This window comes from Prionailurus bengalensis, chromosome D2 (genome assembly GCF_016509475.1).
Source record: "Prionailurus bengalensis isolate Pbe53 chromosome D2, Fcat_Pben_1.1_paternal_pri, whole genome shotgun sequence".
Lineage (NCBI taxonomy): Eukaryota > Metazoa > Chordata > Mammalia > Carnivora > Felidae > Prionailurus > Prionailurus bengalensis.
This window is the reverse complement of record NC_057351.1, coordinates 38,652,037-38,667,372: the sequence shown is the minus strand read 5'-3', so window position 1 is coordinate 38,667,372 and position 15,336 is coordinate 38,652,037. Positions and strand designations below refer to the sequence as shown.

Genomic DNA, 15,336 nt, shown 5'->3' with positions numbered 1-15,336 from the left:
GAGCAAGTTGAAGTGTCAGATTACATTGGCTATTCTATTTCCAAAGGGCCCCGCGCCGCCGGCCGCTGGCAAAAGCAGGCGCGGAACTACGGATGGAACGGAGCGCCGCGCCGCGCCGCGCCGCCGCCGCCGCCGCCGCCGCCGCCGCCGCCAGCGCTCGACTCCGCTCGGCTCGCGCTCTCTGCGCTCTCGCCGCTCACTCTTCTTCTTTCCTTTTCGCCTTTTTCTCTCCCTCGCCTTTCCTGTCCCTTCTTTTGCTCTTTCTTCCCCGCTGCTCGGTCCCGGCCCTCTCCAAGCTTTCACCTTCTGTGGGTCGGAAGGGCTTCGCACGTCCTCCTCCCCACTGCCCCCCCCCCCACCCGGTCACTCACCTTCCTCCTCTCTCCCCCTTCCTCCACTTCTCCCCGCCCGCCTCCACCTCCCCGCTCCTGCAAGTTTAGAGTAGGAGAGAAATGCTGAAGCTAGTACGGGACCACATTGAGGAGGGGGCAAAAATCACCGGCACACCGGAGTGCCCCCCCTTCGCTCGCAAGCCCCGAGCTAGAGTGCACTTGGGGCCGCGAACGCTGTCAGGTACCCGATTTGGGGGCGAGCGAGTCACCAGCAAGATCGCCAAAGCCTTCCCCCTGGAGGAGGCTTTGGTGTTGTTCCCAAAGCCGGGGGACTGGCTGGTGGGGCGAGCAGAGGAAATCCCCACCACACGCCACCACCGAGGGCGATGTTGTGCGGGAGGCTGGAGCGCTGTGTCCCCGACGGCTGGGAAGGACCAGTGCACACGGGCTGCCCCCGTCACCCTGCGCTGTCCAGAGACCCGTGGATTCCTCGAGGCCCGTCGGGGGCGCCCCTCGGCCCAGAGCATTTGGGCAGGGTGGGGGCGGCGGGACCCAGGTCCAGTCCCCAGTCCCCGGCTGGGCGCTGCCCCAGGAGCCGCAGAGAGCGATGGCACTCACAAGGCGCAGTTGAGTGCACCCACTCGAGGGGTTCCCGTTGCGGACTCACCCCCGAGAGCACTTAAGTGCGCACCCACTTTGGCTCTGGTCCATTGCCACTCACACGGAAACTCCTACGCAAACAGCACACACATCCGCGCCTACACTCAGCTTTACAAACACGCTTCCACACGCGCGCACACACAAACACGCACTCACGTACACTTTCCCTCACAAATGTACTCGTATACACGGCCATACCAAGCACATTTACACAGACACACAACCGCAAACACACATACAGCGCTGTGCAACCCCCAATACACTAATAAACAGGAAACATTCCCCTGGGCATTAAATCCTCACGTTCACGTACATATACAAACACATACCCTACGCCCCCCTCCCTTTCACACCCAGAAGCCGCCCCCCGCTCGTGATTTGCTGCACCCTCAGTCCCAAATCATAATCGGCGCCCGCACAGCACGGGTTGGACACACACACTCGCGCGCACGCAAGCCTCTCCTCCCAGCACAGGCGGGGGAGGCTTCGGCCCCGCGCCGGTTTCGGTTCCAGGTGTGGCTGGTACTCCGCGCTCCGTGTTTTGCAGTCCGCCGCGGTGTCGGAGGCGAGGCGAGGAAGGGAGCTGGAATAACAAAGGCAAGTTGGGGAGAGCGCAAGGGGGCGCAGCCCCGGCCGGGCCGCGGGGGGAGCTCTGCACGGCCTGGGTTTTGCAGGCTGCGAGGGTCTCGGGCGCCAGGAGCCGGAGGTGGGGAGGGAGTGGGGGGGGGGGGGCGAGTGGGGGTCGAGGGGCGGGGCCGCGGCGTGACGTCAGAGAACAATGACACCGCCGGGGGCGGGCACCCGGAGGCAGCCCGGGCGGGGGTCTCCCCGGAGGACAGAGACTAGCGGAAGACGTCCTGGACCCGCTAGGGCCATTGCCTGATTGACGAGGCCCGCTTGGGAGCGCGGACGTGCGACGCAGACTCAAAGATCGTCCAGGCCTCCTGGGCAGTGATCAGCGCCGACCCTGGGCCAGTGCAAGGAGCGGGCCAGAGTACCCTCCCCCCACCCTATTTAAAAACATCCTCCAGTGGGCATCTCTGACCTCGGCTTGAACTCCTTCAGGACCAGCTAGATCACTCCTTCTACCACCGAGGGAAAGGAGGCAAAATGCATTCACCAGCCCTGAATTCCTTCTCAAGGCTTAGCTACTCTGACAGCCAGGGAACTCAGCTTGGATTCCTGAGGGCTCAGAGGATGGAAGCTCAGGTCCACAGGGGCATGGGAGGGGATGCCGGGAACTTGCTTGATTTTCCCAGGGGAAATTCTGCCTCCGTATGCCATGAGGTGCAAGGGAGGGCACTCCTTTCTGGGCCTCAGTCTTTCGACCTGCCACATGGACTATTATCATGCTGCTGTTCCCTGCTCAGGTGGCAGCTGAGCACCCTTGGGGAAGGTGGGTGGCATGAAAGCCTTCCAGACCTCTCAGGACACCAGGGAAGCATGGTCCCAGAACATTCCTGTGGGAGTACATTCCTGAGCCCCTCCCCCTCAGCCTCTGGGTGGCCCAGGTTCAGGACATGGGGGTAGCCTTAGAAACCCCTGGAGGCCTGACCCAGGGCTGGAAGGTGTAATTCAGCTTGCTGAGTGGTGGCTGGAGCCACAGCTGCTCCCCCTGGGAAAGCTAAAGCATTGCAGCAGGCAGAAAGCTACCCGCCCCCACCCCAGCTCCAAAACCTCGGGATAGAGTTTCTGGGTTTTGGGGCCTGGAGGGCAGGAATCCAGCCTCAGCCAAGAACTAGACCGGTTCAAGATGGGTCAGGATGCTATCCTCCCGACATTTCTGTCCAGATTCCTCAGTGAGTGACCTGGGCTCACCACCTCCAGGAAATGGAGAATGGAGGCAACCTTGCGGGGTGACCACTCATGTTCAAAAGCTCCTGTCCAGAAGACCCCCCCCCCCCCGCCATCTCCTTTACATCTGAAAACTAGCACGCTACTGCAGAGAGCAGCCCAGCACACAAAGCAGGCTCAACGCTTTGTAGCATGGAGCTAAGGGTAATTTCAGCTCTTCCTGGCTGGGCAGGCATGACACTTGACGGCAGTAAGTCTGAGAAATCTCCCCTGGGCCCTTGGTCTGCCTCGGCCTCCTGGGGATCCTGGGCCCCAGTCTTTGGGACTCAGGCCCTTGCTGTCTCTCTTCATCTTTCAGGGAGATAACAAGGCAGGTTGGATCCTTGTTGGGTCTGGCAAGAAGCTGTGACTTATTTAGTGCCTACTGTGTGCTGGGTTCTGTGGTGAGGGCCTCTTAGCATTGGCTTACTGAATCTCACACTTCCTTGAATTCGAGGCTATTCCCATTCTCCCCTTCGGAGAAAATTGCCCTGTAACTTGCCCATGGTCATTCAGGATTCAAACTCAGGCTCTTGTTAACAAAGTTTCCTGCTGACCTCTCGGCCCAGCTCTGTATCCTCATCCATAGACTCTCCGTGTGGTCGTGGGCAAGTTGCTAGCCCTCTCTGGGCTTCTGTAAACCAAGGATAAGGTCTCATGGCGATGGTCAGGCCTCTTCGGGGACGATGTGCCTCCACCTTCCTGGCCCTGGCTTCTGTGGGCCTAGAGATCTGGGGGTGAAGCAGAGGGGAAAGTGCTTTCTCTTCCCAGCCACTGAGAACTGGAAGACAGATCCCACTCTGCCAATGCAGGGCCCAGAAATTATGTGGCTTCAGAGGCAGCTTAGTGCCCATCAGGAGGGTGTGGGCTGCATGAGGCCAGCCGGTGGGCACCAATGCAGGGTCCTGCCCACACCCATCTTCAGAGTAGACTTAGGTTTTGTTAACTGCCTTACCTTCCGGGAACCATCAGCAGGAAAGAAAGCCATTGCTTAGGCCTGGGCCTAGGGAGTGGGGAGCCAGAAGGTCCAGGGGGCCATGAGGAAGGCAGTGGTAAGAGGCTTTAGGTCCTGGGGAGAGCAGAGGACCTGTATAGGGTACAGTGAGTATGGCCTCCTGGGCCAGGGGCCCTCACTGGGCTGGGGGAGTGAAGGAGTGACACACAGGGGGCTAACTTCCTACCTCTTCAGGAATGCCTTCTCTGTCTCCACAGTTCACCCTTCACTCCCCAAAAGGGAGCCCAGGGACCAAAAGGGCAAGAGAAGTGTCACATTTGTTGAGTCCTTACTGTTTGCCAGGCATTTTGGAAATATTGCCTCATCCTATTCTCTCCACAAGCCAGAAGGCATAATTCCCACCGAGGGCAAAGGCTCAGAGAGGTTAAGTGACCTGCTTAAGGTCTCACAGTTATCCAGTGAATGGGACTGGACCTCAGGGTTGAGAATGGGGACTTGCCCCCATTCATCACGGGGCAATGGTGCAGACAAGGTGACCTTCTGAGTACTCTGGGGTGGAGTAAGGACTCCTACTCACCTTCCAGGGAATGACTGGGTCCCCTCCCATGGTAGTGGGGTAACGGGGAATAGAGTTAGTCTTCACACCTTGGTGGATCCGGGAGGCATTTTGTCCCTGCCCAGCTGTGAGGCAGCTATGTTTCTAGAGGCGGGTGGTTAGGTGCAGCAGAGAGTGGATGTGCCCTTCAGCATATCGGATCCCCCTGGGCTGCCTCCTCCCAGTATTCCAGTCCGATGGCCCACTCCCCTCCTTACCTGGAGGCAGCAGCTGCCCAGCATCCTGGCCATGGCTCTCCCAGGCCCTTCCACCAGGAATGCTGTCTTCTCAGTTCCCGCCATGGGGCAGAGGTCCATGGTTCCAGACCCAGCTCAGCCAGCAACCCCTTCTTCTGATGGGAGGCCCTGGGGAGTCAACTGAAAGCCTGCTTTGGAAGCTGGGCCACCTTCACTCCCAGCCCACCACTGCCCGACTTGTGTATCTTGAGCACATCACAGACTCTGTGCTTCTGTTTCCATAGCTATCAAGTAAGGGAGTATGGGACACAGGGGATGTCCCATGGCCCTTCTCCCTCTGATTGAGCCTTTGACCCTTGGACAAAGCTACAGTACACTTTAGGGTTTGAGGGGGGCCCTGCTCGGGGGAGTGCTCTCAGAGGGTCTCCTCCGGCCGGATAGGGAAAGGAAAACACACACACACACACAGAGGGAACGGTCCAGTCTAGGACTGTAAATAGGTATAACGACATTGACACTTTGCTTCACAAGGTACATCTTAATCTTCTGAGCCTCGCAATGGCCCCTTTTCCGGGGACTAAACCGAGCCCCGGAAAGGAGGTGGTGGCTTGCCCGTGGCCACACAGCTGGGAAGTATCAGAGGTGGGACAAGAACCAGGTGTCCTGATCCAGTGCTCTCTTCTCTCCTCTGGTGCTGCCAGAGAGCCATCTGGGAGCTAGGAGGTCCAGCACCGCCGGGGGTCTGGAAAGAGCGACCAGAGGAGGATCAAGCTTCCTACCGCTATCCTGAGGGATGCTCCTGCACCCTGAGGGAAGGGTCCCTCCTCTCTGGCACTGGAGGGGGTGGGAGAAGATCTCAGACCTCAACATCTCCCCTCCTCTCCTGGATAGCAGTCTTGGAGCCTCAAGGCCCACGCCCCCTTGCCCTGACCCATGCGTGTAGCCGTGCTGGGTGGCTTCCAGACTCGCCAGCATTCTATACGTACTCTTACCTCCTCGCGCTCTTCCTGCTCCTAGGACACACCGCTATCAACCTTCAAGGCCACAGCTACAGCCACATGCTCAGAGGCCTGCCCTGATAACTCTAGCAGACGTGCTGTCTACCTGGCCTCAGCCCCCCTGCCTCCAGCATCATCATTGTCATCAGTGATTACTTAGTAAGCTCTTACTGTGTGCCAGGCACTGAGTATCTCATGCACACGAACTCCTTCCGTCTTCCCGTGAGCTGATTTTTATTAGTGGTAGTAGCTTCTCCATTCTACACATTAGGAAACTGAGGCACAGGGAGTTGTATTTGCCCAGCACGACGCCTCGCTAGGCAGGGAAATTATTTTGATGTGCACCCATCCCCACCCTACCCCCGTCCAACCCCTGGCTGAAGCTTCAGGCCATAGCATGGCTCACTGCTCTATGCCATCACCCAGCATAGTGTCTGAGTGACTGACAGGCGGTCAAGTGCAGTGGGAGAGGCAAGGGGCACATAAGGATGAACCAGACCCAGCGCTCCAGGAGTTCACAGGCTATCAGGAAGGACTGCCCACATCAAATACCACGCTGAAAGTCTGGAGGAAGGAGAAGAGTTGGCGTTGAGCAGGGTCTGGAAGGCAGCCTCTGCTGGGGTAATAGACCAGAGTGGGGCATGGACCTACCCAAGGTCACACAGCAAGTGTGAGGCAGCAGCAGGGTGGGGCCGCGGGCTCCCAGTTTGATGTGCCTTCGTGCACCTCATAGCCAGCCGTGGGGTCCCTGAGTCTCTGCTGTTTTTCAAGGACACACGGTCCCAGACGCCTCCCTGATGCTGAGCTGTTCAGTGAGTGGCTTCAGTCCTTCTCTCCCCTCTATTAAATTTTTTTTTTTTTTAAAGAAGAAGAAAGAAAGAAATCCAGGCATTGTTCCTGACTGCAGCTGGTGCCGACTAGAATCCCGCCGAACAGAGTGGAGCCGAGAGCCCGGCCGCCAGGGGCCTGGCTGCTGACACAGGGCCTTTCTATTTTGCTTTCCCCTGGGGGCCCAGGCTGACGTGTCGTCCCCTCCATGGGCACCCTCTCCACCTGCCTCCCTGGCCCCAGCTCTGAGTCTCCCGCTGCCCTCACCCTCTTTGCGAAAATCCGATGCCTCTTGGGAGGGCTGTGGGGCACTACCACCCCCTGTTTTCCTTCCTCATCCATCCCCAACCCCGAGTGAGCTGGGGCCCCCCTCCTCGCTCCCCTACTCTACCAAGGGGGCGGGGGCGGCTTCGGACGCCTGTCTAGGAGAGTGGCAGAAATCCTTTCTCTATGGAATCATTTGGAACACTGGTTTGATTTCAGAATACGCCGGGATTTTCCACCCCACCCCCACCTGACTTGGCAAGTGGCAGTCCAAGCTCACTCGTTAAGGCAATTTGCAGCACTGAGGGTTTGGGGGTTGGGAGGGGGTGGGATGAGGTGCGGTGGCAATAAACCGCTCTGCAGACAGAAAAATGCCTTTTAAAGTTACTGGTTTGCCCGCTGCCTCTGCTCCAGGAGACTTGGTCGTAGGAGGAAGAGGTTCCCCCAACTCTCCCTGGCTGTCTTCACGTCAGCCTCCCCTCCCTGCCCCTTTAGAAACTTGAGTTCCATTTTGCAACACCCCCCACTCCTGCTCCCCAAAGAGCCGGTCTGATCCAGATTACCGAAGCATCAGCCCAAAGAGAGCAGCAGCCTGGCCGCTCTCCAGGGTCCACTGGGAGCCCTTGGGCTTGGCCTGGCCATCAAAGCCAGCTTCCTGAGCATTCCCTTTCCTCCTATGGGCACAACACTTTAGAGTTTGTAAAGAGCGCTTTATGTGTTACCTGAGTGCCGCAGCAACCTCAAGAGGCAGGCAGAGACGGCACAAGCCACTTTGCAGAGAAAAAAAACGAGGGTCCAGGAGGCCCAGTGGTTTGGCCAAAGTCCTACAAGAAGGGGCAGAATCGGTATGTGAACCCCAGCCTTGCATGTCGCTAAGCATGAGTAGTAATGGTCTCAGAGGACGGCATATTCCCAGTTCTCCAAATGCTGCCACAGGAAGGGATCTCAGACACACTGGTTCATTCAACGAACATTTATCGAATACCTACGGCATGCCAAGCACAAAACTAGGCCCTGGGGATCCCACAGTGAACAAAACAGATGTGGTCTATGCTGTCACAGAGCTTATATTCTGTCGGAGGAGAGACCCCAAACAAACTGTGCAGTAAGATGTCCCCGTCCCCTTTGGGGCGCCTGGGTGGCGCAGTCGGTTAAGCGTCCGACTTCAGCCAGGTCACGATCTCGCGGTCCGGGAGTTCGAGCCCCGCGTCGGGCTCTGGGCTGATGGCTCAGAGCCTGGAGCCTGTTTCCGATTCTGTGTCTCCCTCTCTCTCTCTGCCCCTCCCCCGTTCATGCTCTGTCTCTCTCTGTCCCAAAAATAAATAAACGTTAAAAAAAAAAAAATTAAAAAAAAAAAAAAGATGTCCCCGTCCCCACCAGCCCAACATGTAGGCTGTGGAAGGAGCCCCGGCGACGCGCTTCTGGTCCCAGTGTTGCCCCTAGCTCCCTGCGTGATGTCGGACAAGGCTTCCTACCTATGAAATCGACATGTGGCGCTTCACACATTTCCTCTGGTTCCTGCCCTACTCCCAGCCTCTGAGTCAATTGGTTAATGATTTCCTAGCATGAATAATTACTCGGATTAATTTTTTCTCAAACCTGACTTTCCATAGGCTCTCGGGGCCAGAGAGGGGCTTCTGAGGTCATCTAAGCCAGAGCCCCTCGGTGCCATTCGTCTCAGGAGGTGACAATCTCTGCTTGCATCCTTCTGGGGGCGGGGAGCTCGCTCCCGTGCGTGGCAGACAACTGCTCAGTGGTGTGCTGGGTAAGTGTTTAACATCTGGCTCTCCGTAATGGGGAACGCCTGATGGATGGCATTTGCCGACTTCCATGGTGTAAATACTTATACCGTGGCCAGTTTTCAAGATGCAGACTTCACATCAAGCAGCTCGCAGAGTGCCTGAAAATTTAGCGATCGGCTCCGACGCATCGCTGCCCTGCCCCACAGAGAAGCCCGGTCCAGCTTTACGTGTTGGAAAGTTCTTCCTGGTGTGGAGCAAAGCATCTAGTTATCAGGAACTCTAGCCTGAAAGTCCTGAGCTACTTCTCTGGGGTGTCCAAGGACAAGGGGGACCCTTGGCCCCATGAAACCCTTCAGAGAATAGGAGGAATTGACTTCTGTCTCCCTGTGAGAGGGGGAGTTCCTAGGCCAAGTGGGGTCAGGGCATGCTGACCCTCTCTCTCTGCCTTTCCTCCCTCCCTTCCGCGAATACTCATTGGGCCCCTGTGACACACGAGGCACCACGCTAGGTACTGCGGGAGCGGCCACCCATGTCTTCGTGCACACTGGCCCCTCCAGCCGGAAAGTCTTCCCACTCTGCCTGTCCATCTTGGAGGCCGTGCTCAGATGTCACCCGCTCTCAAAAGCCTGCCCTGCCCTCCGCCCCTTCCCCTCCCGAGGCAGGCAGGCGCCCGCCCTCCCCGAGCCTTTATCGGTCCCTGTTTGGCACTTACCACTTTCTACCTTGGATTACAGCTATTTGTGTACTCGGCTTATCTCGCTGCCAGACTGAGAGGCAGCGGGCTTGCTGAAAGAGCATGGACTTTGGAGCCCTCGCGACCCGGCCCTGAATCCCAACCTGGCCACTTACGGCTGTGAGCCCTGGGGAATCTCGTACTACCTATCGGAGCCTCAGTTTCCTTATCTGCAAAGTGGGGCCGGTGATGACTACTTCCAAGGTGGTTTGACCATTGCATGAGATTAGAAATGCGACTCCCCTTTCCTGTTCTTATCTGGGACTCCCATCCTCTGGAGGACAGAGATTCTGTCCAGTGCCTCTTTGTGTCCTGGTTGTCACAGTGTAAATATTAACAACAATGGTAAACATATAGCGATCACTGTGTGCAGGGTGTTGTTCTAAGAATTTACATGTGCTACCTCATTTCATTCTCACCACGGCCGTGTGGCATTGGAACTATTCTTCCCAGCGATAGATGAGCAACCCGAAGCACAGAAAGGTTAGGTACCAAGCCCAAGGTCACACAGTGAGTGGAGAGTGGAGAGTTGAATGTAGGAAAGTCAGCCCCGGGGCCTAAGCTGGGAACACTATGTGAAATGGCCATGGTAGAAGGGCTTGGAGGGGCTTATGGAGCTGTGTGTGTGCGTGTGTGTGTGTGTGTGTGTGTGTGTGCGCGTGCCCACCGTGCACCCCAGCCCATGGACATTCTTGCCCTGTCCTGTGGGGTGAGGGTGGGTGTGGACAGAGAAGCTCCTGGTCCGTCGTCTAGGACCTTTCAGCAGGTAAAGCAGTTAGGGCCAAAGAGAGGAATGTCTCCAGGTCCCTAGAGGCCAGGGATCGAGAGAGGCCACCCACGGACAGGCAATCAGGCAATCAGAGAAGGCTTCATAGAAGAAGTGGCATTTGCAGTGGGCCTTGACAGATGAAGGTCTGGGTGGGTGTGGACAGCAAGGCAGAACACAGGAGCAAAAGCGCAGAGGTGGAAGAGGTGTATTAGGGATTCACTTAGGGGTCGGGCTAGATGTTCTCCTGCGTTTGGGTAGATGGGTAGAGTCGATAAGGTGAATACGGGGAAGGGTGTGTTAGTGGTCCAGCCTGTGATGCCGGAAGAGCTGAGGGAGCCGTTTCAGGGGCTCTGAAAGCCAGTGTAGACCCTGAAGAGCTGAGAACCAGGTGGGCTGCCCTTGGGGTCAGATTAGCATTTTGCTTCGCTACAAGCTATTCTGAGTCTTCAAAGTCCTAGGTTTCTGAATCCAGCTATGCTCTTGGGGATGTCTCAGAGCCATAGTTTCCCCATCTGCAGAATGGGCATGAAGAGTGGACCTTTGGAGCCAGTTGGAGGAGGAAACAGGGCTGGGGGTAGGACCATGCCTGACGCTCCTGGGGTAGGAAGTGGTGGGAGGGACTTGGGGGGGGTGGCTGGGAAGCCGGAAGGGGATGGGGGAGGAACTCCACGTGCCCAGCCAGTGAGTGCCAAGTTGGCTCAGGTTGTGCCTCGTGACTCTTCCAACAGCACAAGCTCCATTTTCCCGGCATCGCCAAAGGCTGCCCAGCTCTGCTGGCTCCGGGCCAATCTCCCTTGTAGGCTTCTGCAAGGACAGTGCCTGGCAGGCTGTGGGCTGACCCCGTTCCTCCGGCCGGCCCGGTTCAGTCCCACTATGCCCCTCCAGGTAGCACCAGTGAATCCTTTAAGAGCGTTCATTGTGTGCCAGGGGCTGTTTTCAATGCCTCCATTATATTAACTAATTTAATCCTCACAACTGCGCTGTGAGTACACTCATTTCAAACGAGGAAACTGAGGCACGGGACGGTTGAGCCAGGCGGTCCCACTGCGGCTCCATGGGAGGAGAGGAAACGCCTAAGGAGCGGAGAGAGCCTGGGGAGCCTGGCAGCAGAGACTACGAGACAGAAGTCTGGACCCCTTCTGGCCTCACACTTTTCCTTTCTGCTCATTTCAAAGTTCACCAGCAGCTCCTCTGTCCACACAGGTGCCTGTCCGTAGGTCCACACACTGGACCCCATAGTCACCCAGACTCATGAGTGTCACCATCATCAAGGCACAGACACAGACGTGTGCAGGCATCGTGCCTACCCGGCTGGACACACACACACACACACACACACACACACATACACACGGCATGAGTGGCCCTTGGGCCTCAAGGATACACATACACACTCAGACACCCAGTGGCCACACCGCCTGACAGACACACATGTGAGCATCCCTCACACGCTCATAGATCTCCCACCACCCCCGCACACACATGCGAGGTACATACACTCCTGTGTCCCCAAAATGACCTGGTGGGATCTGTGAACTCACGCTGCAGCCCCCTGGCCCCCAGGCTCTGCGGGTGGCCCTCTGGCCCAGGCATCTTCATTCTTGTCCGTTCAAGCCCACGGCTCCAGAATGTGTGTGCCGTGCTGGTCCCGCCCAAATCATTGCCCTGCTCTGCCTCCTTCTATAGGAACTGGGCCTCAGGGGTGTGCTAGGGGCTTGGGGGTGGACGGTTACCCTCCCCCCAACCCCAAGGGCTACAGAGGGAGCAGCAGGAAGAGGAGATAAATTAATCCTGGCCTCCCCTCCCCCGGGCTCTCTGTGATGCTAATTCTCTCCGCCTTTGATCCAGCCCAGGCCCCTAACTGGAGCAGGAGCAGGCGTTGGGCCTGTGCTGAGATTAGGGCTGCCCTGGGTGAGGCCCCCAGGCATAGCCCCCCAGGCAGCGGGTTGGGATTTCTCTCCTAGGGAGGGGTCTTGGGGACCAGAGCTCTGGTTACTGACCCCGGCCTTTACAACACACTCTCCTTTGCGAGAACTTTCTCATCCTTTCTCCTCTCCCAGGGGCCCTATGCTTCCCATTTTACACGGGAGCAGAAGTGAGGCCCAGGGATGGAAGGACTCCAGAAGCTTCAGGCCAGTGAGTGCTGAGTCCAGACCTGGAGCAGAGCTCTCTCCCAGCCTCCCATCTCACCCTGTTTCCACTGAGGGTTTTTGTTTGTTCTGGTGACTTTTTTTTAAAAAAACCACTACTTCCTGGGGCGCCTGGGTGGCTCCGTCGGTTGAGCATCTGACCTCGGCTCAGGTCACGATCTCACAGTTTGTCAGTTCGAGCCCCACGTTGGGCTCTGTGCTGACAGCTCAGAGCCTAGAGCCTGCTTCAGATTTGTGTGTGTGCGTGTCTCTCTCTCTCTCTCTCTGCCCCTTCCCCGCTCATGCTCTGTCTCTCTCTGTCTTTCAAAAAAAAAAAAATAAATAAACATTATAAATAAATAAATAAATAAATAAAATAAAATAAAATAAAATAAAATAAACACTACTTCTGGAGGATTCACTACCTGCCAGGGGCTGTGTCTTAAGAAGCCTGTGCCATCGAGCCCTCACAGCAGCTCTGTATGGTCCCCTTTACAGGTAGGAAAGGTCTCCATGTAGCTGTGCTAGAGCCGCAGAGCCTGAGTTCAAACCCGGAGACAGGCTGGCCAGAGTCCCTCACTGTGCAGGGGGGACATTGAGACCCAGAGAGGGGAATGGATGTGCCCAAGCCCATACAGGAAGTTGGCTGGGCATTCATCTCCTACCTCCCTAGCTACACCCAGTCCTGTTCTGGAAATGACTGGAATCTTCTATGGACCCAGTGGAGCTGGGACAAGAGTCCAGACTCCATGCTGCCGCGGAGTACAGGGGCCCGTGGGAGGATGCCCAAGCTCAGGTAATCGCTTAGAGGCATCTCAGCCAACCCGGCCTCAGAACAGCCCTGTAAACTTGGGCATGGATACAATTCAAACTTTTATTACATTCTGTTTCATACGTAGAAAAGACTGGAAGGCCAGAAACACATTACAGGGAATACTCATGACCATCATACCAAAAACTGGAGTGTCAGGGACATGTCCCAGAGGGAACTCCTGCCTGAAGCTGGGTCACGACTCCCTTCTTCTTCTCAACGAATGGTTGTAGCACATGTGTGGGATCCTGGGCTAACCTTGCTTTTGAGACATTGCATTACATGCTGCATTCCCGGGGTGGGGGGCGCCTTCTTTGAAGGGAAAAGGGGAGCTTTGAGGAGTGCCTTGCACGCCCGTGTGCTCCTCCCCCTCAGGGGCTGCCCTCTGCACCGGTTACCATGCTTGCCGGTCATTTGCAGTGTGGTGCCCTGTTTTGCCCTCCCCGGAGAGTGTTCTGTAAAGGGCATTTCTTCCTGGTGCAGCCGCAGAAGCAGGGCGGGAGCCTCGGGCAGTTTTCGGCCTCCATGCCTCCATGCCTTTGCATGAGCTGTTCCCTTCACCCGGAATGCCTTTCCATCCGGTCTGCTTGCAAAAGCCAGCTCCTAGTTTCAGCTCCAAGGTTTCATTTGTTGGGAGGCCTTCCCTGTGAATCCTGTCTCGTGCCCCCCAGCAAAGTTGGGTGTGCTCTCCTCTACCCTGCGAGAGTCCTCGGCTACCCTTCCGTCAGGCCTTATCCCGGGGCAGATGTTCTAGTAGCTACCAAGGCAGTCTTTGTCCCCAGATTCCAGGTGTCACACCAGGGCAAGTGCCTCCAGAGTGATCAAGATAGAATCAGAGTGAGGGTGATGGCACAAGGACATCCCTACGGAGCTCCATGGGCCGGGACCTCAAGTCCTAGACAGTTTGCTCCACGGCCTGTCTGGATGGGGGGATGGGAGGCAAGTCTGGGAGGAGACTGCCCAGGGCTAGGGGCTGCTGTTTCCCCATCTGCTATGTTGATGTGTGTGCACAAGACCCGTGTGCAGGTCAGGGGGTGTGCCAGCCTGTGGGTGGGGCCACAGGAGCGCCCGTGTCCACATGTGTGCTTACACACGTGTGTGCATGCATATGGTTCCAAGTCCACAGGCCCTGCAGAACGTGCAGGGCACTCCCTTTTCACAAGCGTATGGAGGACCTGCTGTGTGTGAGACCAGAGGGGTTGGTCAAGCGGTGTGGGGGACAGCTGCCCCCGAGGGGACAAGAGTGACAGAGGATTCACACACCGTCTTCCTGGCAGGTCCTGCGCTCTCCCGTGCGCTAGCCCTAAAAGCCAGGTGCCGCTGCCTCCACTTACCAGTTGAGGCCCCTGAGGTCCAGAGACTGGAGAAGGACAGCAGGGCAGGTGGGAGGCTGAGACCAGAAGTCCCGATGCCAGTGCCCGATTCTCGGTCCTGGATGCCAGATGCTACAAGGCCCGCCAGAAACCCTTACTTCCAAGGGAAACCTGGCACAGGGACGAGCCACCCAGAACCCTCCCTAGCACCCTCCTTTCCCCCTGTTGGCAACTGCACCTTCGGGTGCCATTCCCTGAGCGTCCTGTGGGAGGGCACCATACCTGTTAGCAGCAGCAGGGACGGGGGGAGCTCTGAGCCGAGTCAGATGGGACAGTGTGGGACAGCACCAAACTGGGGACCTGTCACTCGTTGCCCCCACATTCACACACACGTACGCATGTATGCACACATACACAAATGGGCACACACGAACACACATGTGGGCACACGCACACATGCATGCCCAGAGAGGCAACGGAAGTTGCCTGATGCCAGCCTTCTGCCTCGTGGTTCCAGTTTGCTCTTTTAACTCAGGCTGCCCTAAGAGGGGCCCTGTGGCTGCCAGCTGCCCTCCATCTGAGAATCAGGACCCTGGTGGCCGAGAGAGATGATTATAAGGGTGATTAGGTGCTCCTTTTTTGGAGTGTCATTGACCTGGTGACACGGGATAGCCATTGTGAAGGGGGGGGGGGCAGAGAAAGGGATCGTCACTGGCTTTCCTTCCCCAGCACCCGAATGCAACCCAGAGGTCCTGAGTGAATGCCTCTTTCCCCTGATAAGGGTGGCACTGTGGCTTGGCAATCAGAATCTTTGGCTCTGGACTCCGATGACCCTGGGCAGAGCCAGGATTCCTCCCTTCTGGCTGTGGGATTGTGGGCAGGTCGCTTCACTCTGTTGAAGCTCAGTCCTGAACTTGTACCGAGATGAACACACTCCCTTCACAGTGTTTGGATGGTGGGCCAGGCCAGGGTCCAGGGAGCGGCAGCTGGGGTGGTCAATGCTTGTTCCTGAAAGTGCCATGCAAGGCAAAGCTGTGCTGTGTCTGGACCACTTGGGCCTGCCTCACAGCCCTGGGTAAACCGAGCTCCAGTCCAGGCACTGCTTCACCACCTGGGTGACCTTGAGTGTGCCCCCTCCAGCCTCCCCAGCCCCTAAAGACATACCAATCTGAGGGGC

The 15,336-nt window shown here is 57.1% G+C and overlaps 1 protein-coding gene across 1 annotated transcript; it reads left to right on the top strand.

Annotated features, from left to right (window-relative positions):
- Positions 1-72: 72 nt before the first annotated feature.
- On the top strand, positions 73-9,497 carry LOC122492902. Its single transcript, XM_043596698.1, has 3 exons — positions 73-1,589; positions 8,276-8,427; positions 9,139-9,497. The coding sequence occupies exons 1-2, from the start codon at positions 453-455 to the stop codon at positions 8,348-8,350; spliced, it is 1,212 nt and encodes a 403-aa protein (XP_043452633.1). The 5' UTR covers positions 73-452; the 3' UTR covers positions 8,351-8,427; positions 9,139-9,497.
- Positions 9,498-15,336: the final 5,839 nt, after the last annotated feature.

Excerpts from the sequence above, each read along its gene's own strand:
- LOC122492902 (XM_043596698.1), top strand. The coding sequence starts at position 453 with ATGCTGAAGCTAGTACGGGACCACATTGAGGAGGGGGCAAAAATCACC. Across the intron at positions 1,590-8,275 it reads AGGGAGCTGGAATAACAAAG|GCTCTCGGGGCCAGAGAGGG; the intron begins GCAAGTTGGGGA and ends GACTTTCCATAG.